General features: G+C 42.0%; 2 protein-coding genes and 1 long non-coding RNA gene across 5 annotated transcripts; 1 reads left to right on the forward strand and 2 right to left on the reverse strand.

Annotated features, from left to right (window-relative positions):
* The first annotated feature begins 10 nt into the window (after positions 1 to 10).
* Positions 11 to 10,120, forward strand: LOC144048527 (actin filament-associated protein 1-like 2). 2 transcript variants are annotated; one of them, XM_077560613.1, is made up of 15 exons: positions 11 to 391; positions 3,808 to 3,942; positions 4,015 to 4,109; positions 5,394 to 5,514; positions 5,605 to 5,828; positions 6,326 to 6,505; positions 6,645 to 6,716; positions 6,846 to 6,909; positions 7,646 to 7,881; positions 7,953 to 8,050; positions 8,238 to 8,340; positions 8,419 to 8,476; positions 9,212 to 9,387; positions 9,515 to 9,625; positions 9,768 to 10,120. In XM_077560613.1, the coding sequence occupies exons 1-15, from the start codon at positions 376 to 378 to the stop codon at positions 9,792 to 9,794; spliced, it is 1,716 nt and encodes a 571-aa protein (XP_077416739.1). In that variant the 5' UTR covers positions 11 to 375; the 3' UTR covers positions 9,795 to 10,120. The 2 variants fall into 2 exon arrangements, with proteins under 2 accessions (XP_077416739.1, XP_077416740.1); XM_077560614.1 differs by having other exon boundaries at positions 4,018 to 4,109.
* Positions 3,575 to 5,253, reverse strand: LOC144048619 (uncharacterized). The gene is made up of 2 exons (XR_013293384.1): positions 4,984 to 5,253; positions 3,575 to 4,124 (listed from the first exon to the last, which is right to left on the reverse strand). It is a non-coding gene; the product is annotated as an uncharacterized LOC144048619 (long non-coding RNA).
* Positions 10,107 to 20,848, reverse strand: LOC144048559 (dematin-like). 2 transcript variants are annotated; one of them, XM_077560683.1, is made up of 16 exons: positions 20,686 to 20,847; positions 15,491 to 15,531; positions 15,344 to 15,424; positions 15,120 to 15,254; positions 14,494 to 14,538; positions 14,237 to 14,426; positions 13,598 to 13,642; positions 13,362 to 13,514; positions 12,995 to 13,107; positions 12,803 to 12,908; positions 12,460 to 12,518; positions 12,349 to 12,391; positions 12,257 to 12,264; positions 12,129 to 12,185; positions 11,968 to 12,048; positions 10,107 to 11,630 (listed from the first exon to the last, which is right to left on the reverse strand). In XM_077560683.1, the coding sequence occupies exons 2-16, from the start codon at positions 15,506 to 15,508 to the stop codon at positions 11,517 to 11,519; spliced, it is 1,248 nt and encodes a 415-aa protein (XP_077416809.1). In that variant the 5' UTR covers positions 15,509 to 15,531; positions 20,686 to 20,847; the 3' UTR covers positions 10,107 to 11,516. The 2 variants fall into 2 exon arrangements, 1 of the variants encoding a protein (XP_077416809.1); XR_013293366.1 differs by lacking the exon at positions 12,257 to 12,264 and having other exon boundaries at positions 20,686 to 20,848.
* Positions 20,849 to 21,772: the final 924 nt, after the last annotated feature.

A 21,772-nucleotide genomic window follows, 5' to 3' on the forward strand; every position in this document is an offset into this window, starting at 1 on the left:
GAAACGTATTTTCTAGCTACTTTGTTGGCTCTGTAGTTGACATACATGTGGTTACATTGAGTCAAATGTCAATATTTGTATTTTGTTAGCTATATGAGTATTTTGGAGCGTGTTCGTGTGTTTTTAAGTGTTTGTGTGCGCTTGTGTGGGAGCCGCCCTTGCTGTGACGTCACTCTCAAGACTCCGCCCCTCCCACTACTTTAGAATCAGCAGAGTAGCAAAGCAAGCAGATGACTGAGGGGACACAACACAGCTTCTTGTCTACTTCAACTTTTGTTTTTGTTGTCTTCTCGTGTCATCTTGAGTCGTTTTGTTAATCACCGTCATCATTGTCAGTCATGAGAGTGAGAAGCATTATCTGGTGAAAGGGACAACATGGAGAAACATAAAGGTAAGTAAGCTTCATAAAGAAACTCTAACAATAATCACAGTTATTATTATTAGTAATAATAATAATTTTGTATTCCCATTGTTCAAAATGGTAAATTAAACTATAATAATTTATTGGTGCCACTCTTTGTAAGCCTTGTGTTGCGATAGTGCAGCATGTTGATTGGTGTATAGAGAACGCTCTGCAATCAGTTACCATGACGACGCAGAGAAGATTCAAAGGATGTGTTTGTAATTTCATCCTGGCTATAAACCTCACAGTGGTGCCCTCAGGTAGGAGTTTAAATGGTTCCATGACCACTAACCATGCTCGTATCATAAACACTTAACGTATATACTTTATAACCGTATCTCAAATCATCTTTCCCTATTGAAAGGAATGGAAATGCTAGTAATCCATTCCAGCACTCCCAAAAAACACCAAAATTCACGTTTATTCGTCTCTCCCAAAACCTGCAAACACAGAATATGTGAGCAAAAAGTACGACTTAAGTGTTAATTTGAGGCTTTGGTTTTTATGGCATTATTTTTGTCCTTTTGGAAGAAGCTTTTTTGGTCTTGCTAGTGGTTCACTTCACAGTTTTAGGGTCATACATTAATGCTCAGTCAGTCAGTCCTGAAAGAGGTTTGAGTGATTTGGTAAAGATAGATGAGGTTCAAACAGCCCCTTCAGCCATTTCTGAGGAACATCTCGGAAGGCTTCTATAATCTCTTAGGAAGTCTATCAAGAGTTCCTGAAGGAGGCTCTCATGCTCTTAGCATCGTGTGAAAGGTTCTAGGAGACTTTCAGGACTTTTGGAAGACTCTCCTCAAGAGATCTTTGGCTTTTTCAGAATTCTAGGACATTCAAGGACAATTTAGTGGTCTTTTGAGGGATTCTCCTCAAGTTCTGTGGTCCTGAAGTCTTGATGAAGGTTTTGATGGTCTTGTAGAAGTCTCACATTAAAGTCTAGGTAAGTGTTTTTAGGTTGAAGTTTCTGGTAGTATTTTTGTCAAGTTCTGAGGAACGTCTTGGAAGTTTTCTAAGTTACTCGAGATGTCTATCAGGAAACCCTGAAGGAGGTTCTGGTGCTTTTATTATCATGTAGATGGTTATATCTTACAAGGACTTTTATGATGTTTTAACGGCTTTGGTAAAGGGATCTTAGCTCATTTCTTGGAAGAATTGTAGGACCTTCTAGACCACCAGATCTTAGTGGTCTTTGAATGACTATTTAACTCCCACAGAAGGTTTTCTGGCCCTAAAAGTTCTGGAGAATTTTGAGGTTTCTTTATGTCCCAATGTAGGCTCACCATGAGGAGATGAAGGTAAGCAACATGTCAACTGACGCATGTTCAAAAACATCATAATATTATGGACTGTGGTCCGCATGTCCCAGTGGGACGAGGCTTAATGCTGATTGGACGCTGACAAACACCAACCTACTCTTATTCTTCCTCCTCCTTTTTTTTTCTTCTTCTTTGCTATATTTAACAAACATGGGATGAAAGGGAAAGCTGCTCCACACCCTTCGACACACACACAGTGGAGACTTGTGGAGGTTTCCCATCTTTGTACTAATTTGAGGCTTTGGTTTTAATGGTAAAGCATCCTAAATCTTCTACACACACACACAGACACACACACACACACACACTGGAACAAGAAGTTGCCTCCAGTTGAGCTGTTGTGCGACTGACATGGATTTTGTGTGTTTGTGTGCTGGCGCATCAAAGCCACAAACAGGAAGTGATGTTGATGTTCAGATAAGTGTGTGTTTGTGTGTGAGATAATGTGTGTGTCGTCATCGCAATTGGGAGTGTGTGTGCGCGCGTGTGTGTGTGGGTGTAATGTGGGGCTTGCTGTTTAAAGCGGCAGCAGATCACTGATTAGCAAAATTAGCATAATCTCCCACTCTGAACCACTGTCAATACTATACAGTACTTATATGTGTGTGTGTGTGTGTGGGGGGGGGGGGATTCAATAATGGCCGCCTGTCTGGGGAGATTAGCTTGTTATTTGTTAGCTAGTAAAGTTGACTGTACTTTGTTTTGCTTTATTTACAGTGTTTTTTGTTAGTTCACTAACTTACTCACAAAGCAGGTTTAGTGACAACTCTTGGGTCAAGAAATCTTGAAATGTGGGAAACTGCGTTTTCTGTTTCAGAAAGGAAGGTCATTGAAACCAGAGAAAAAGAGTTAACTCTACCCTGTTTCATGAAAAGAGGTCATTTAACTCTTTGACTGCTAAAAACGTTAAATAACGTTTAATAAAATCCTATGGAGGAGTGCCAAAGACGTTAAAAGACGTTTTTTTTCAAAACAGAGGTGAAACTAACCATTTTCTATTGTTGATTACTCAAAAACGGAATAAGGTAGAAACAAACTTTTTTTTCTGATGAATGATGACAGTCCAATCTTTCATTTGGTAGTATGTGTGTTTCCATAGTCCAAACACATAATTTTCTGTGGACCTTGAAAGATCAGTCAAAATGCTTAAAATTCGGCTGGCACCCACGGCATCCCTTTTCTGAAAATGTCTGGCAGTCAAAGAGTTAAGCTCTCGGTCAGTTACCGTAGTAACATGTCCCATGAACCAAACCTGGTCGGTTGCAGGTTTTACACAATGAACCTCGAGTTTTTCTCTGTCCCCGCCTCCATTCAGCCACATTTCCTCATTCATAAAGTCCGCTGCGATGAGTTTTAGTGTATACCACCTTTGTCACGAACATGGCATGTCCTTTTGACAATGACCCTATTGATGAATTTGTCGCATTATTGCGCAGGGAATTAAATATTCATCGTGAGATTGTTATGAAGTACGCTTAAGTCAAGCGTCTCCCTGCAGGATTGCACCTAAATGAAATGAATGAATGAGTTACCGTTCAACAGGATTCCCCTGTAATATTATTGGGATTGCAAAGGACTACATTTAAATTTACGCATTGACTTGACACCCAAGCAGAAACGTTCTCCCACTTGACCGATGGGGAACCGCTGTGGGGTTCCACTTTTTTTTTTTCTAAAGACTTGTTCAAATTCGCCAATGATCGCATTAAGATTTTCAGTTGAGAGGGGTAAAAAAAATAAAAAATAAAACGCGGAACAGAGTGCGGCGTCGCACACTGCGCATCCCCGTTGCCATGATGACTCGACAAATCGGGGCTCCACTGATCTGGACTTTTTAGTGTAGTGACACTGAATATTGATTTAGTGAAAAAGAATACATTTACTCTTGACGTTGATGCCACAAGTACTTCTAGGTTCCAATAGCCTTAGCGTTGTCTGATGACACTGGTTAGCAAACCTTTTCATGACATTTGCACCTGAAAGTATCCTGGCGCATTTTGTTTACAGTTTGAGAGAGTCAAAAGACTGTCCAAGAGTCTTTGGGTTTCTCTGTGATTCTGATGATGAATTAGTCCACTTCTTGTGCAGTGCTGTCCAAGCTGATGTGGGACCTTCAGTCTTTCCTTTCGGTTCTGGACTCAGAGAACCTGAGCTACATTGCTCAGGCCCAGAAGAAGTCCATCTCAGAGCTGGTGTCCTCGCTGCAGACGCAAGAAGCTCCAGGTTAGCTCCAGGCCTCGCTCATCTCCACACCTCAGTCGCCATCAGGTTCTCACTTGTGTTGTTTGCTCCTAGTAGAGGATGCCGAGTATGTCATCATGAGCTGTCCATCATCGTCGTCGCCCAACAGCCAGGCAGTGAGAGACTGCAACGTCTGGACGAGAGATGCGGTGAGTACTCTGACACTGGGGGGGCATTTAAAAAGAAGTCGTCCAGTTAGCATCCTCATCAAAGTCAGGCTTCCATCCAGTTGCTAACGGTTTAGCTGCTAAATGCTCCACATTTGCCACCTCACCTGGTAGCTGTTATCTGCTAACTATTTAGCTGTTAAATGCTACACAATGGTCACATTTTATCTGCTAGCAGCTAAGTGGGTCACTGTTGCCACCTGCTAGTTGGTATCCGCTAACAGCAGGATAGCATCTGAAGGCTTCGTCATTCTGACAAAGTTGCGTTTGTGTCGAGTTTCTAACTGCTAGGTAGTTGCTACATGTTTCATTCTGAACACCTGTTATCTGATAACTGCTCACCATTTAGCTACTAAGTAATTTACTATAGCTGCCTGCTAGCTGCTAAAAGCTAGCTGTGCCGTTAAGACAGCATGACATGAGACGTCAACGATCCTAATTGAATCGATCTTGTGTGCAGTTGGCACCTGCTAACTAGAGGCTGAATACGGCACCATGTTTCACTTGTTATGCTGCCAAGTGCTCGTTTCAACATTTTGAGAACAGTGGGAGTCAATCACAGCTAAGAAAAGTAAACACATACTGAATGAACCTCAACTGTGTTCTCCTATTAGCGGCGAACCGCTAGCTACACTGTGAAGAGACACATCATCCTCATTAACTTGTGTTTGTGACCAGCTGCTAACTGCCGGCTAGCTGCTAAATCCTGAACTGTTTTCTCCTGTTAGCAGTTAACCGCTAGCTGCTCCGTTTTGAGAGCCGAGAGAGTTAACCAAAGCTGGAAAAGTAAACAAAACACAATTGTGTGGAGCAGAATCCAGCACAAGGTTCATGTTTGAGGTTCTGGTGGACCCACTAAGTTCTTGTCAAAAGACAGACATCAAAGACGAAAACTGGACCAAAACCAGAGCCTTTTTTTCTGGTAGCGGAGAAGAACAGCAGGCTGCGTTGTGATGTGGTCCGCTAATGACAGAGTCCTCCTGAGGTTTGGGAGGAGACGGCATTTGTGTGCGTGTGTGCGCGACAGGATGTTTATATATGAGGCCATCTCTCTATCTGCCTTCCTATTGGCCGAGAGCTTTACTGAGGCAGGAAGTGGTCAGTGATGGCAGCTGATTAGCGTCTGGTCTACGTGATGGACACGCACACACACACACACACACATATACTGAATGTGCACAATCCAGTGGGAGAGCTGATCTGTTACTTATTTATTGTCCAATCATCTTGGTCATCATGTGGCCACTTGTTTTATCCGCCTTCAAGGTCCCTGCGGCACCGCACCCGCCACCAGGGGGCAGTCAAGCTCATGTCGGTGAAGATGATGAGGATGAAGATACCTACGAGGAAGCACAGCCCTTCAAAGCTGACAGCACCAATCACCTGGGTATGTAGGCTACACGCAGACACACACACACCACACACACACACATACACACACACACACGCTCACTTTGACATCTTGGCGACCCTCCAGAGCAAGCTGAGTCCGAGAACAGCTACTACGAGTCGTATGGCGAGGACGACGATGATGATGATGAAGAGCACATGAAGGACAGAGCTCACTACATCCAATGGAGTTCCTCTCAGCCTTGTCTCAGGCCCCCTCCCGAGTCTCGCCTGTGCGGGTACCTGTGGAGGAGGAAGTGGTTGGGACAATGGACCAAGCAGCTCTTCATCATCAGGAACCACCTCTTGCTGGTGCGTGTGTCTTATCTTAAATTTCAGTTTTTATTTGAATTTTTTAATTTTATTTTATTTTTCCATTTTATATCATATTAAGATTTATTTTGGCAAAAAAGTAAATAACCCTAACTCACACTATATATATTATTATATTATTTTTTTAACGGAATTTTAAAAAAGTTTTTTAAATTAAGTCCAATTGAAACTAAATTTAACTTTTTTTTTTTAAATGAAATAACTAAAAAAAAATAATAATAATAATTTTTTTGTTGGTAATCATTAGTTTTTTATTCGAATTTTAATACAGCAGTTTAATTTTTTTATTTTTTTTTTATTTTAATCTTTGAGAGGAATTTTATTAATATTCTAATAAATTTAAATGTACCCACTCATCAACTTACTGTTATTCATCACTAACAATACAATTGCTTATATTTATTATTATTTTTGCCAACTACAGTCATTTTTGTGCACACACATGTTTCTTCTATAGTATGCGTTGTATGTTTCAGTGCTACAAGTGCGCACGGGACCTCCTTCCTCATCTGCAGCTGAGCCTGCGCGGCTGCCAGCTAGTCTACAAGCTGAAGAGCAACCGGAAGATTCCGCACCAACTCAAGCTTCTGCTGCTCGGGGCCGACAGCCTGGTGCTGGGGTACAGCAGCTTCCAGCAGGCCGACGAGTGGCGAAGGGTCAGCACTCAACGCGGAAACGCATGACGCGCCTTTCTATTTTTTTTTAAATCTAAATTTGAATGTGTGGCAATGCTAAACCTTTAAAGAGGCGATATTGGCGGATTTGTGTGTGAGTGTGTGTCTGTGTCTGTCGTAGGTGATCGAGGAGCTGAGCGTCGACGGGGAAGTTCAAAACAGCAGCTCAGAGCCTCCTCTGTGGTCCCGCAGGGTGAGAAGCACAAAGCATACACACACACTCACACACTCTATTTGTGTGTTGATGCATTAAGTACACACTATATGGACATTATGTAGTGTAGATAGCGTGTTTAAAGTGTTTGTTGCCTTGTATGTTCAGTCCAGTGCACTTCTGACACACATCAACCAGCAAGAATCTTCACATCAACAGCACAAGAACAAAGGTGCTATTTAAAAAAAAATATATATATATATATTTTTTTTTATTAATGTTGTACATATTTTTGGTTATTGGTTGTCTAAAAAATAGATTAACTCAGGCTGTGTTTCAATGGGATATTTTGCTCTTGTTTAAAAAATATATATATATATTTCTATTAATCTTTATTGTTTATTTAGATTTTTTATGAATTTATTCAGTTTAATTATTTATTATTAGGGGCTTTTTTTTGGGGGGGGGGGGTTAAAACTAAATCATTCCTGACACTTTTTTTATTTTTATTTTCCAATGTTTAAATTTGAATCTTATTCCTTTATATATATATATTGTTATATATATTATTGTTGTTACTGTTTTATTGCTAGATTTGTTTTAAATAAAACTATTTTGGAGTTTAAAAAATATATTTATGTATTTATTTTTAGTTGTTATGATATGTGTTCATTTTTGGCTTAAAAAAAATACATGAACCCCTGACATTATTGTGAGTAATTTTTTTCCCTCCAAAACATTTGTACGTTTTATTTTTTAGATTGTTAAATTAAATGTTTTTTTCTAATCTTTTTCATTTGTTTCATTTAATTGATTCAGTTTATTCAGGAGTTTTTTTTAATAATGATTTTTACCTTTTTTTTGTTTATTCTTTATTTGACTAATTTTGAAACCACTACCAGAAACATTTTTTTTTTTCATTATTGAAATATATATTTAATTTTTTTGCTGTGCTGCGTGTTTGCCAGGTGTGGTGAGCGTGCTGATGAACTGTCAGTGGCAGAGTCTCCTGTGTCAGGTGGAGGCAGGAATCCTCAACATGTTTGCCGAAGAAGCAGATGAGAACGCGACCCGTCGGACCAGGGCTCGCTCTCCTCAGTACACGGTGCAGCTGCGAGGCTGCGAGGTGAAAGCAGTGCCGGATGGCGAGCGACCACACAGGATCTCACTGAGCGTGCTGGGCGAGCAGCTGGCCGTGCTGGAGGTGAGCGGCGGTGGAGGGGGAAGGAAGCGGGGAAAATGGGACGTAAGGTGACACGTGTGACGCGCTCGCAGGTGAGCTCGGCGGATGAAAAGTGGCGCTGGAAGCGCCTCCTAAAGGACGCAGTGGATTATTGCCGCGATGGCAAGTCACAGCAACACACACACATCAGGTATGTCAGTCAGTGTTGCCGTGGCGACGCATAGAGTCGATTTATTGAACTACACATTTGCAATTTCTGAGAAAATTATTACGTAATGATATTGAAAGATTTTGACTAATGTTGAATGATATCAAAAGCTAGAAAGTTGCCGTGGCGACGCGTGACAACAAGCACTTGTAATGTGTTGCATCCTCAGCGGACACACCCTGAACACATACATGGACCAGCCGATCCACGCTAGCTCCACCGCTCCACCACAGCAACCCATCTACTCCAACACTCCCATGCTGGAGCACATGGTACGACCCTCGCACGTCCATGATTGCCTGACGGGTGTCACCTCAATGATGGACGCCTTTCTCTTGGTTTTCTGACAGCTTCAGAGCTCTCAGGACACCGCCGCGACCTACACCAACGCCACCTTCAGCAGCCACAGTGAGTTAGCACGCAGCTAGCTTAGCATTGGACACTAACTCAGCCGACTGGTCTCAAATTCTTGAGTTTCACTTCAATTAGTTTAGCATTAGTATGCTTTGCAAAAGCCGTTAACTTAGCATGAGTTGCTTGCTGCAAAATTTAGCATTAGCTGCATTGGCATAAACTGAGTAAGCACGCTGAGCTGCAGAGCTAGCTTACTTGAGTTAGGCTAGCTAGAATTACGCTATCTTAGCACCAGACAATAGCTTAGCAAATTGTTGAGTTTCACTTCAATTAGTTTAGCATTAGTATGCTTAACGTCAACCGTTTAGAATGAGTTGCTCACCGCAAATTCTTATATGACTAAATGCTCAGAGGTTAGCATCAGCTGCAGCATTAGCATAAAGTGAGAGAGCGCTGAGCCGCAGAGCTCGCTTACTTAGCTTATTAACGCAAAGGTGTGCGTGACACACTGAGAGCAGCCACACTGAGTTAGTCTAGCTAGCATTAGACTATCTTAGCATCAGACAATAGCTTAGCACTGGTCACATTTGACCTCAAATAGGTCAGCATTAGTACACTTAGCATGTGTTTAGTATCAGTTGGTAGCAAAGCAAAGGCGTCACAAATTATTTCATGTTTGGCTTCAGCCTTCACAGAGGCTTTCATTCACGCAACGCAAGTTAGCACGCTTAGCCGCAACAGCTTGATTAGCTAGCTCATTAGTGTGTGTGTACGTGTGGTGTGTTCCAGACAGGAAGTGGTCTGAAGTAGCGCCACGTGTCGTTCAGAAGTTGGAGCTGACGGGCAGGAAAAGTGTTCCCATGAGGGCGGGTTCCGAGGCTAACCTGGTGTCGGCGACGGCGACCAATAAAAATAAACGTTCATCCTTCAGACAGTCGCTCACCGTGTGCAGTGAGCGGGCGCAGGTGATGATTGGTCCTGATCTACCCTGGTCCTTGCAGGTCTCTACTAGAGTGACCTCTGCTAGCCTTTCCTGGTCCTGTCTAGTTTCTAATGTTAACTCCTGGCTTTCCCTGGCCGGTGCCGGTCTAGGCCAGTCTCTTGAACCCTCTCCTTCGTCGGACAGCATCCGTGAAGACCTCGTTGAGACGAGCTCCGTCCACACTCTTCATCGAGCATGGGAAGGTTTTCCAGAAAAAGAAGGTCAGCATCCACATGTCCACTTTCTTCTGCTGGTGCTGTGCAGCTTCTTCTTCTGTGAATTTGTCACTCTTGTCGTGTTTAATAGCAGTAATAAGTTACTAGTGTGTTGCCATGGCAACAAGTAATTGTTGTTTCCACACAGGAATGGGAGACCAAAGCTGCTGCCTGAGACCTTGCAACCATGTGACGAAGTGACCAAATGATCGTGTGGCCATGTGACCATATAACCTGACCACGGACATGTTTCCATGCGACCAAGTGACATTATCTTTTAGATCACATGACTCTGACACGTACTCCACTTAACTTATTGTTTTCTACACAAATTAACAGACTTGAATGGGTTGGCACGCATGAGGCATTTGTCATGATCAGTGTGCGTGTCGTGTGTGCACTTCTTCCATGTAACAAAAGCACAAATCATCACTTTTGATCAACAAAGTTGTTTTTTTAATCTAAATCTCATTTTAGAGTAAAAGGGTTGACAAATATAAACTTTATTGTGTTTATTGTGTTCATCGTTCACATCACATTCATCATCCACATAAGAAACAACAGCACTACTTCTCTGAAATTGACTTATATTAAATTATGTGTAAATGAGCTGAGAGCAGACAGTGATATTCATTCAATGCTAATTAGTTATTGATCCTGTCATGTTAAGATCACGCATGCAACAGGCGTGTAACACAAAATTCATCAATATAATTAATCAGAAACATCCAAAAATTAGAAGAAAAAAAAAAACCAACATGTAGTTAGTGACTCAGATTTACTCCAAAACTATCAAAACAAATCCTCTAATATTATTAAGTTATTTCTGAAATGTCATCATTCAAAATGGTGACGACTCGCTTGGCAGAGGATGCACAAAGGCTGACGTGACGCAAACGTGATGCCGTCAGTCAGCATAAGCCCAAACCAAGCTGATATGAATCACGTCCCCTTAAATTGACTTCTGCTGAGCAGTTTTCAGCTTGTCCTGGTCAGTATGCTGAGCTAAGATAACCTGAATGCTAACCGCTAGCTGGACAATGGCCATCAATAGATGTGACTAACATTTGTTTACTAGAACAGTGTTTCCCAACCAGGGGAACATACGTGTGGGCACATTGTAGGTGGTAAGTGGAAACATTTATTTTTTTATTTTTAGAATGATGAGTACAAATTTCATAAGACCATCGGTATATGTGTACTACAACTCGTTCCCCTGGGGAGACAAGTGTTTTGTTGCTGATAGTTTAAATATGGCGACTTATTCAAATGAGCTCCACTTTAGAGTTATATATAACAAAGTCATGTTGGTGTTTTACTTTATATTATGTATGGCAGGCAACATTTGAATATTTAACAAAAATATAATGCCTGAGGATTAATGCTAAAATTAAGGAAGAAAAAAAAAAGATTTTCATATAATCAGTTGTGTTACGTTCTTCTTTTAGCGAATCATCAGCCCGTATGAATGAAGGGCTACTCTATGACGAAAGTGTTTGGGGGTACACAAGATGGAAAAAATGGTTGGGAACCACTGTTCCAGAACATTCATCAAGGGTAGATTGGAGTTCAACATGTTTTAGCAATCAATGCTAACGATAACGTCACCAAGAGCTTGTCGCATATTAGCTATTAACGTTATCACACTAATGCTAATATTAGCTTGTACCTTACTTAGAGTTGAAAGCTACAATGTGCGAACTGCTCAACATGTTTTAGCAATCATATTAGCATTGTTGCACTAATGCTAATATTAGCGTCGCTGACAACTCCTTTCAGAGTTGAAAGCAACAATGCTTGTGGTGCCTGCTCAACACATTTAAACAATCACGTCTAATGCTAATGTTAGCATCTCTTGTGTGTACTGGGCGTGCCTTCATTTGGGTGGGCGTGGCAGTCAAAAGAGACACGCCCTCTTCTTAAGGTGGTTCTGCCGCCAGAGAGAAAGATTCTCAAACTCCTCCGGCGTCATTGCGAACACGCTGGCAAACTCTTCCCGCGACAGATGTCTCTGCACACAAACACAGCACTTATTATTAGCTTTAGCTTAGCATCTGTTGGCATGCTAGGATTTGCAATTGTCCACAGAAATAGTACCTGAAGACCAGACAAGTAAACTTGGAGCTGACTTGAGTTCTGTTGACAACTTATTCCATTTGCGAGCAGCATTACAGCTAAATGCGGACACACCGTGTTTGCTTTTAACTCTGGGATCCACTAATTGGCCTGAGAATGCTGACCTCAGAGCCCAAACGGGTGTATATTTAATTAAAATTTCTTTACTGTATTTAGGAAGCTTTTCACGATCTGTTGGCCTTTTCATCAATTCTTATGGTTATTATCTTTACCTCCAGTTGCGTTCTGTCGACGCCAGGAGGAAGTTTACTCCGTCCTTTGTGGTTGACCACCAGCGTCTCATACGGGAAAATCTATCAAAGAAGAGTTGCTATGGTGACCACTCAGGACACACCCACACCTGTGTGACATCATCACAGGGCCACACGTTTACCTTGAGCTCCAGCACACTGGGAAGCGAGCGGCCTCGATCCATCGCAGCTTCCCCGTTCTAACACACAAACACACAAACATCACCACAACATGGCCGACACACCGCACAATGATGAAGACACACGCTACCTGAACACCTGCGGGAGACACACACGCACACAAACACACACATTAGGACACTTGAACGCAGCACGCGGGCATGGAAGCTCCCTTGGAGGTACCTGCTGCGGGCTTCTCCAACGGGCTGAATTCTGTCGACTGCAACTGGAATTTACAAGAACACCAACTCAGCGCCTGAAAACCACATCAATTTATCACGCGCACACACTTACCCTGGCTAGCCCTGCCCCAGAGGATGCTGGGAAACAAACGGCGCGAGAAGTGGCGGCACCTGCGGAGGAGACAGGAAGTGACGCATTCAGGCTCATCACGGATGGCCCAAGTGCAACTTAACAAACCATGATGTCATTCATTTACATATTGAAAATACAGTACTGTAGTATTCAGTATGTGTGTAGTCCTCAACATGACCACTAGATGTCACCAGAGCGCTAATTTTCTACTAACAACGGTCTTTATGTAAGTATTCATTTATTAAAAACACTCAAAGTTACGACTGCACTATTATTCAGGAAGTAATCTTAATGACATCATCATAAAGCGCCCGTGCGGTACCTGCGTGCTGGCTGCGGTCAGGTAGCGATCGCGTTTTCCTCCTCAGTGGAGTGGCCGCCTTGTCCAGCTCTTCCTTTAGTATGATCCTTCCTAGGTTGGACTGAATCTGAAGGCAAAAAAACGCGGCGATGTCATCACAAGCACACTCATAACACAATCATCATTATCGCGGCAAGCCCCGCCCCTTCGCACCTTGTTAAGTTCCTGCCTGTGAAGAGCTCGCAAACCCCAAACTTGATCATCCTCCTCGCCGGCCTCTTCTTCTTCTTTGCTGCTTTCACTCCTGCGACTCGCCTTCTCCTTCTCTGAGGGGAAAACATCAAGTCAGTCGGATGAAATAAACAAGAATGAAGGACAAGGCAAGTAGCCAAAAGAAACTCGGATAAGAGGAAGCCACCCAGGGAAGAAGACTGGAGATAAGACACGGGGAACTTCTTTGTTGTTGTTGTTGTTCTATTGCAATTTTTGAATGTAGAAAAAAAACAAGTCCAACAAATTTTGAATTTTTTTTGAAGATGAAACAACAAAGGAAACCGGAAGCTAAACGTTTGGATCCTACCAAAGACGGCTGATGAAGGGGGGCAGGGCCAGAGTTCTGTCTCAATTTTGGAGGGAACGTTTGGGTCCGGAGGCTCAGCGGCGGGAAACTTTGACGACTCAATGATGAGATCCTCCAAGTGCTTCCCTGCGGGGAGCGCTGATGATGACGCACCTGCGCACACGCACACACACATTGCGTGATGTCCAATTGGCTCATGATGTTAACAGCTGATGATTGACAGGTGATCAACGGACCTCTTCTGTAGATGGGAGGCTTCTTGTACATGTTACTTCCATTATCTGCAACATCCAAATATACAATAATAACATTAAAAAAAAGACCCATCACATACATTATATACAGAGTATGCAATTTAAAAAAATAATGATCGAAACTTTCATATTATTATTATATATAATTTTATAATTTTATTTTACAAGTTTGAATTTTAAAGAATTTGCGTGGCATATTTCCATTATTTATTTCAAATAATTTCAAATCAAAATTATGATGAGTTGACACATTTAAACCTTTTTTTAAATTTAATTTTATTAAATGTGTGAAATATAAATATATGTGATATATGTAGGCTACATTTAATATTACTCATTAATACTACTTCTTTTTTTCTTTAATTTTTTACACAATTTTGAATTTTAAAGAACTGGGTGACAAATTTCCGTTGTTTATGTTAAACAATTTCAATTTTATTTAATTTAATGTTTTATTAAATGTGTGAAATCTTCACACTTTTTTTTCTAACCAGATATTGATAGAATACACGGTGGACCAGTAAAAATGTTCAACGAGTCACAAATAGCCCCCCCGCCGGCCGGACTTTGTACACCATTATACATTACGGTATATACAAAAGAAGCACAAAGGAAATTTACCAGGCCTGTGGAAGTGTTGCAGGGGTTTGGAATGTTGTGTATTTTGTGCATGTAATGCGTGTGAAGTGTGAAGTGTGTGTTGTGTATGTGGCGATGGCGATGGCGTGGTGTTGCCGCTGTTGCGTTTCCTGCCACTGGAAACCGGCGAGGAGCCGGCAGGAGAATTTTTCTCCAGCCACACCCTGGACTCCTGGAAAAGTTGAGACGGATCAAGAGGAAGCAGAAACACACACGGCGAACTTTGAACTTTGGCTTACCTCAGGTGAGGTCGGAGGAGAGAACGAGCCGGGAGACAGCGACCTCTGCACCACAGACAACATACATGTCCGTTAAGCATAGCAACCCAATTCAATAATTCATTAAAAAAAACAATAGTAATAACGCAAAACCACAAGATGACAAAAAAAAGAATGAAATACTAATAAAGATCAATTTTTAATAATAAAATGTATTTTATATGATATATATTACATATTATAATAATATAGTAATATATTATAAATATAATTATAATATTAATATATATTATATTATTATAATTCATAAATTTAGAATACATATACAGACGATAACAGATTGTTATTTAAAAAGGCAACAAACCTAAATAGTAAGACAATGAAAAAAATTAAGCAACAACTAAATAAGAAAACAAAAATAGCTAACAAGAAAACACACATACAATCAAAGAAAATAAGAGAGCAAATAAATCATGAATGATAAGAAATAAGTAATTAATAATAATAAATCCGATCAATACAATTAAACAATGATTACAATAATAATATTAGCAAAAGCAAATAATTATAATAAGGAACTACACATTCAAACAACACTACCAGATCTGAACTTCTTGTTTTTGTGCAAAGCGAGCAGAGCGACTCACCGACACCTCCAGTGGACTGTAGTTGTAGTGCAGCTCGTACGTCATCAGGTCCGGTCTCTCGATGTCCAGGATGGCTTTGTCTCGCGGGAGTGCTGCCAGATCCTTGTAGACCATCACGCCGTCGTCCACCCGGGCCTATGTGGGACGGGGAGTGGGGGTGGGGGATTAAAAGGGGAGGGGCTACTGATGCTGATTACATTGCAAAGTCAAAGTTGGCCACTCACCACGATGGCGGTGGCGGGAGATCCCGGGCCGCCGGTGCCACCTCGCAGAGACAGCACGCTGCCCGGGGACGTCTGAGGCCTCTGCATGCAACATGTATGTCAGACATGGCATGCTAACGCTAGCGGCTAACTCAAATGTTTGTTTACCTTTGGCATCATCATCATGGTGGCGGCTGATTGGTCACTCCCTGGAACACAGAAAAGAAAATAGTTATTAATTGAAAATGATCATTTTGTGTGCGTGTGTGTGCGCGCGCACGCCTGTACGCGTGCTAATTTGCTTCTCTCAAAAACACTAAGGACCTGTGTGATAAAAGATGACCCTGTGGACGCTCACAAACATAAATGTGAACAAAACACACAAGTACACAACATCACAAAGGGCCTCAGCTCTGGATGGTCCCATGGAACACAAAGAGATTATTCCGGAATGTTGCTATTCCAGAATAGAACAAATGATAGCGTGCAAATGTGTATCATAAACACACACACTTCAGTGACAAGGTGTGTGGTACATCAGCTTTAATTGATGCCCACTCATCTTTTCCTTGTCTCTTGAGTCATGTATTGATCTGTGCTTTCACGTCGTTAATTATGCATGATCCACTTACCAATTATTCATGAGTCATCGGTCACCAGAGGGCTCACTGAGGTCACTTTCTCCACCCCATTTGTTGCTTCTTTTTAGAATGTAAAGTAGAGACTGTGCAGTGTAATACTAGCGTGCTAACATGCTGAGCTAACATTAGCATGTGTGTGTTTATTTTCATCTCCAGCATTGACACATAGTTCAACAAAACGGAGCAACGCGCCAAAGAAGTGGCGACAGTAAAGTGTAATATTAACATCGCCAGTGCTAACACATTCAACAAAGCTAAACTAACGTTAGCATGTGTGCTTATTTTGACAAATAACAGGTAAAGGTCAACACAATAGAGACTGGAGCGTAGGATGCTAATGTAAAGCAACATGCTAAGATAACATAAGCATGTGTGTTTATGTCACTAAAAGAGCGACCACCAATGTATTATATCACACATCTTACTGACCAGGTACCAAATGCATAAGTGCAACATGCTAATCGTAACTTTTGACTTTTGATCAAGGTCACAGAGGATGCTGGCACTTCCTGTTAGTCTCAAAAGAGAGATCACTAACAATCAATCCATACGAGGACCAATAAGCCAGAACAGAGTATCACGTTGATGTACTCAGACACCATCCAGTGGCGCCGTCAACATCCCTTAATAACACTAACCTCATATTTGACTTACAGAAATCATTGCTAAGCGGCCAAGTGGTTCACGATGAAGCCCTCTTTTGTCCTACAGTCCCTGAATGCACCATCGTGAAACAAAAGTCTGCAAAGGTCAAGTTTTGACTTTAAATTAGACCCCCCCCAGTGTGTGCGTGTGTGCGTGTGTGCGTGTGTGTGTGTGTGTGTGTGTGTGTGTGTGTGTGTGTGTGTGTGTGTGTGTGTAAGATGTAAATCAATGAAGAAGAAGGTCTGCACGCTCTCAGGACCTGAGCATGAAGACAATCAGTGACCGCTACTAACAAGCTAACGAGCTAATTTACATCCAAACAAAGAACGGAAGGAAAGAAAAAGAGAAGGGATGAAAAAGGGAAGGGAAAAGTCATACAGATGTTTCCAGTGTTTCATATTGTTCTAAAATGTAAAATAAAAAATAAAACAACTTATTTTATGGACTGATTCTCACACACCTACACTGTCATTGAGAAAAGTATTCTGGGAAATGTAGGATGTCATCTTTGTGTGTGTGTGTGTGTGTGTGTGTGTGTGTGTGTGTGTGTGTGTGTGTGTGTGTGTGTGTGTGTGTGAAGGCAGGGGGGTCTATTTTAGGCCAGCAGCACCTCCAGCATGTCACCGCCGGCTGATTGGTGGAGCGCTGCCGGCCGTCTCCTAGCAACCGGCTGCTATCTGCCAGCATTCCGCTGATGTTAGCCGGACGAGCGGGAAGCTTCCGTGAAAGCAACGCCAACGCGGACCAACATCATCTTCATCTTCATTCCCCAAAATGACATTTGTAGATGTTTCTGGAAGATTTTACAGCTACTGTCAAAAGACGTGAGTCATGAAAGCGAAAGCTCGAGTCAGCAAATTATGCTGACCCACTTTGAAGCCAAACACACACATATGCAGAAACAAACACACACACACACACACACCGTACACACACACACACACACACACACACCGTACACACACACATACACCGTATACACGCACACACACACACACACACACACACGCATGCATACAGACAGGCATATGGTAATTACGCTCAAATACTACATATACAGACATACTGTATACGCACAGACACACACACAAACCAAAACACACAACAAACATACAAACATGCACACACAAATTCAAAAACCCAGAAACACACACAATCAGACAGACACACTTTTTTTATTACCGCTGCCAGGACCATAATTGATGATTACCTCACACGTATTACAGTAATGCTCTCATGCAAACCACTGAAACATTTCAATGTGACATATGAAAGGATTGCATTTATAAATGTGAAAGTGTTTCAATAGTATGTGTGAGGGGAAAGGCAGTGGTCCTGAGAGAGCATTTCAGTAGTCTTGTGGGAGTTTTTCAGTAGTGCATGAGAGAGTGTTTCAGGAGTCTGTCTAAGAGTGATTCAGTATCAGTGATAGTATTACAATAGTTTTATGAGAGCATGATTGCAGTGTTTCACTAGGTGTGAGTGTTTCAATAGTGTGTGAGAGTGTTTCAATAGTTTTGTGTTATTAAAGTGTTTCCATAGTGTGTGAGAGCATTTCAGTAGTGTGTAAAAGTGTTGCAGTCTAGTGTGTGTGTTTCAGTAGGGTGTGAGAGTGTTTCGGTAGTTATGTGAGAGTGGTATAGTGTTTCCATATGGTGTGAGAGCATTTCAGTAGTATGTGAGAGTGTTAAAGTATAGCGTGTGTGAGTGTTTCAACAAAGTGTGAGAGTGTTTCAGTAGTTTTGTGTTATTAAAGTGTTTCAATAGTGTGTGAGAGGATTTCAGTAGAGTGTGTGAGTGTTTCAATAGAGTGTGAGAGTGTTTCAGTAGTCTCCTGAGAGTGTTATCATAGTGTTTCAAAATGGTATGAGAGCAATTCTGTAGTATGCGAGAGTGTTACAGTATAGTGTGTGTGAGTGTTTCAATAGAGTGTGAGAGTGTTTCAGTAGTCTTGTGAGCTTGTTATTATAGTGTTTCAATATTGTATGAGAGCATGTGAAAGTGTTACAGTATAGTGTGGGTGAGAGTTTCAGTATTGTGTGAGAATGCTTCAGCAGTTATTTTAGAGTGTTATTGTAGTGCTTCATTAGCGTGTGAGAGGCCTTCAGTTATGTTCACGTGAGCATTTCTATAGTAATCCTGAATTTTGTCCCCAACGGCCTCTCATAGCTTATCTGGGCCACACACACACGTGACCACACCCACATGCCGTCGGCGTGTAACGGCCGCCGCCATTGGCACGGTCATGTTGTGATTGACAAGATGGGAACGTTCTGGAATCGTCCGGAATGTTCTTTACCTTCATCTTTTAGCTTTGTTCCAAAAATAAACACATTTTAGAAAAAGATGCCACCTGAGAGGGAAACACATGATTACTGGTGGCGCGGTCGCCATGACAACAGTGTGTGTGTGTGTGTGTGTGTGTGTGTGTGTGTTGCCCATCTGTCCATTTAGTCAGCGACTTAACATTCCAGCACTGGAATCATTTTGTGTGTGCTGTCAAATTAAACGCACACACACACGCACTTGTGGCGGCACTTGTGGCCTCATTCCTGCATCATAACCCCCCCTCTGCCCCCTGCTGCGCTCACAGATAAGCAGCGAGGCTTTCGTGGGCCTGGGCGACTTTCTGCCTTCACCAGCTAAGCTACCACATGCCGTTGTGTTGTTGTGACGACAACATGACACACACACAATCTGCATGTTTTTGGTGTCGCGCTGCTGTTGTGTTTGAGTCATAACAAATGCAACAGCAATGCCGTTCCTAATGTTTTGACTGCTTCCGTCTACACACTCTGGAAAAAGTGATGTCAAATTAGGAGTGTAACGAAAACCAATTAGAATTGGAAAATCAGTTTTGATTTAAATATTAAATATCATTAAAGAGGCACACACACATACAGAAAAACGCACACTTATTAGCGTATGTGACATGACGAGGCAGTAAGTGTGATACACAGGTGTACCTAATAAAATTAGCATTTTAAAAACCAACACGTCACGCGTGCGGGTACTACGAAAACAGGAAGTGAATACACCATGTTGACCCCCTTTTCCATAATGATGCAGCTTCAATTCACTGCTATTTTTACTCAAACTTGACCACCATGTCGCCGTCATAACTTCAGTTGTTGGTGACGTCACAACACCAATATGGCAACCTAGCATGGTTCCCCAGCGAGTTAGCCATACACCCCATTAAATGTTCTGTATCAAGCAGTGTGATGTTAGCGGGCTAACACGCTAACGTCATCTGTGATGTGGTGCCGACCAATCCCCTTAGGGATGTTGCACTGTCATCGCAGTCGGTTGGGTGGCGTCTTGATAAGCTAGTGCCATTTCAGAGTTTATCGTTCTCAGCTGTGCTAATATCACAGACTTGGGATTTCATTATTTATGGATTTTTCTAGTACAAAGTTACTCCCCTACTTACGAATATTCACCTTAAAAACATTTGAGACTAATTTTTAAGCATGCTCACTTTCTTTACTTTATTTTCATTTTACAGTAGTCTCCCATTTCTTGATAGCCAGAGTGAGAAGAGGTGGCTAGGAATACTTTAAAAAGTGTACCTCCGTGGTAAACGGGGTTTCACTGTATTAGTGTAGCCTACCTGTGTGTGTGTGTGTGTGTGTGTGTGCACGCGTGTGCCTGAGTGTGTTACATAAAACTCATTCTCTCCTCCTTAATCCCTCCTCCTTTGCCCCTCTCACCCCTACGCATGCTCTTACGTCACTGCATTATCATCCATACAGCGATCAACGCGACGATGACGATGATGCTGAAGAGTGACGTGCGCGTTCACGCAGCGACAAACTCCCGCCATGCACTCACAAGCGCGCCTTTTGATGTTGACGCTCACGACTTTGGTGGGTGGGCGCGCATCGTCACACGTACACGCGCATCTTATCAAGTTCATTTCGTGCGACATCACGGAGGAACGCACGCGCACAAGTCCGCCATACGTAGAGCAATGGCGCGACGTACATGACTTGTATCACACACACACACACAAGTTGGTGATATTACATTTATGCTCGTCACGTGACGTAATCAAAGAAAGGTGGTTCTCCTTACCTGCGTGCGCGCGTCTGTGCGTGCGCGTTCAGCGCGTCCTGCGCGTGTGAGCAGCATCCAGCGGGCGAGCGAGCGAGCGAGCAAGTGAACCTCCGCACTCGCTCCCGCCTCTTCATGTATGGGTGCGCGCGTGTGCGTGTGCGTGTGCGTGGAGCAGTCTATTAGCCACAGCCTCGGGGGTGTCGTGTGGTGGCGTTGGGGCGGCTTTAAAACATAATGAGATACATACATACACACGTCAATTTTTTACATAAAACATTGCTGTATAATTCTGTAAATTATGTTTTAATTACAGATACACTTTTTAATATCAACATTTAGATGGTACTGGTAACAAGTTTCATTTCACCTGCTTTTTTTTGTCTACAGATAGAAATAAGACGACAGATATAATTGAACGAGTCAGTTCACTGACCTTAATGGGCGTCTATTGAGCGCAGCAGGTCAGTCATTCAAAATCCATCTAGACTCAAATGGTCCTTGAAGGCATCACCACAGTCTATTAGGTGACTCCTATTGTCGTTTTATCTACATTTTGTATTTCCATGGTAATATTAAGGTCAATAACATATAAATGTATATCTATATAAATAAAGATGACTTGACTTGGCTGTATTTAAATTGTCTTGCCTACAGATAAATGAAGCAAGCTCCAACTTATAGTTCCTTGGTACTAACACGCCACAAGATGGCGCCAAGCAATACCTATTGTGTACAAAAACAGAAAAAATTGTTTTTCAGTAAATTACTGAGGATATGTTCCAGAAACAATCTCCAAAATTACAAGTATGCTTTGGTTCAATTACAGTATGTATGTGCGTGTGTGTTTTAACACTAGCTAACTGGCTAACTAACGTTAGCATATTTGCATTCGGGGCAATCAAAGTATGAAAGTATGTTGCCCTTGCACACCTCCATATTGTTTCTATAGCAACATAAAGATCATTACAAACTGGCAGCCAACTGTAAGCTAGTTGGTGACATAAACGTGTAAGCATCAGCAGTATGGCAATATGAAAAACACTACAACAGCCGCTAACATTAGCTTAGTGACTTAAGCTATGTTAGCATGTTAGCAATAGCAATG

Source organism: Vanacampus margaritifer, chromosome 3, assembly GCF_051991255.1.
Source record: "Vanacampus margaritifer isolate UIUO_Vmar chromosome 3, RoL_Vmar_1.0, whole genome shotgun sequence".
NCBI lineage: Eukaryota > Metazoa > Chordata > Actinopteri > Syngnathiformes > Syngnathidae > Vanacampus > Vanacampus margaritifer.

Bases quoted from the DNA above. Each gene is read 5' to 3' on its own strand.
- LOC144048559 (XM_077560683.1), bottom strand. The intron at 12,392-12,459 runs GTAAGTGTGTGC...TGTAAATTCCAG, and splicing joins CTGGGGCAGGGCTAGCCAGG to TTGCAGTCGACAGAATTCAG. The intron at 11,631-11,967 runs GTAAAGATAATA...GTTTGTGTGCAG, and splicing joins TCGACAGAACGCAACTGGAG to AGACATCTGTCGCGGGAAGA.
- LOC144048527 (XM_077560613.1), top strand. The intron at 8,477-9,211 runs GTGAGTTAGCAC...GGTGTGTTCCAG, and splicing joins CGCCACCTTCAGCAGCCACA to ACAGGAAGTGGTCTGAAGTA. The intron at 9,388-9,514 runs GTGATGATTGGT...GTGCCGGTCTAG, and splicing joins TGTGCAGTGAGCGGGCGCAG to GCCAGTCTCTTGAACCCTCT.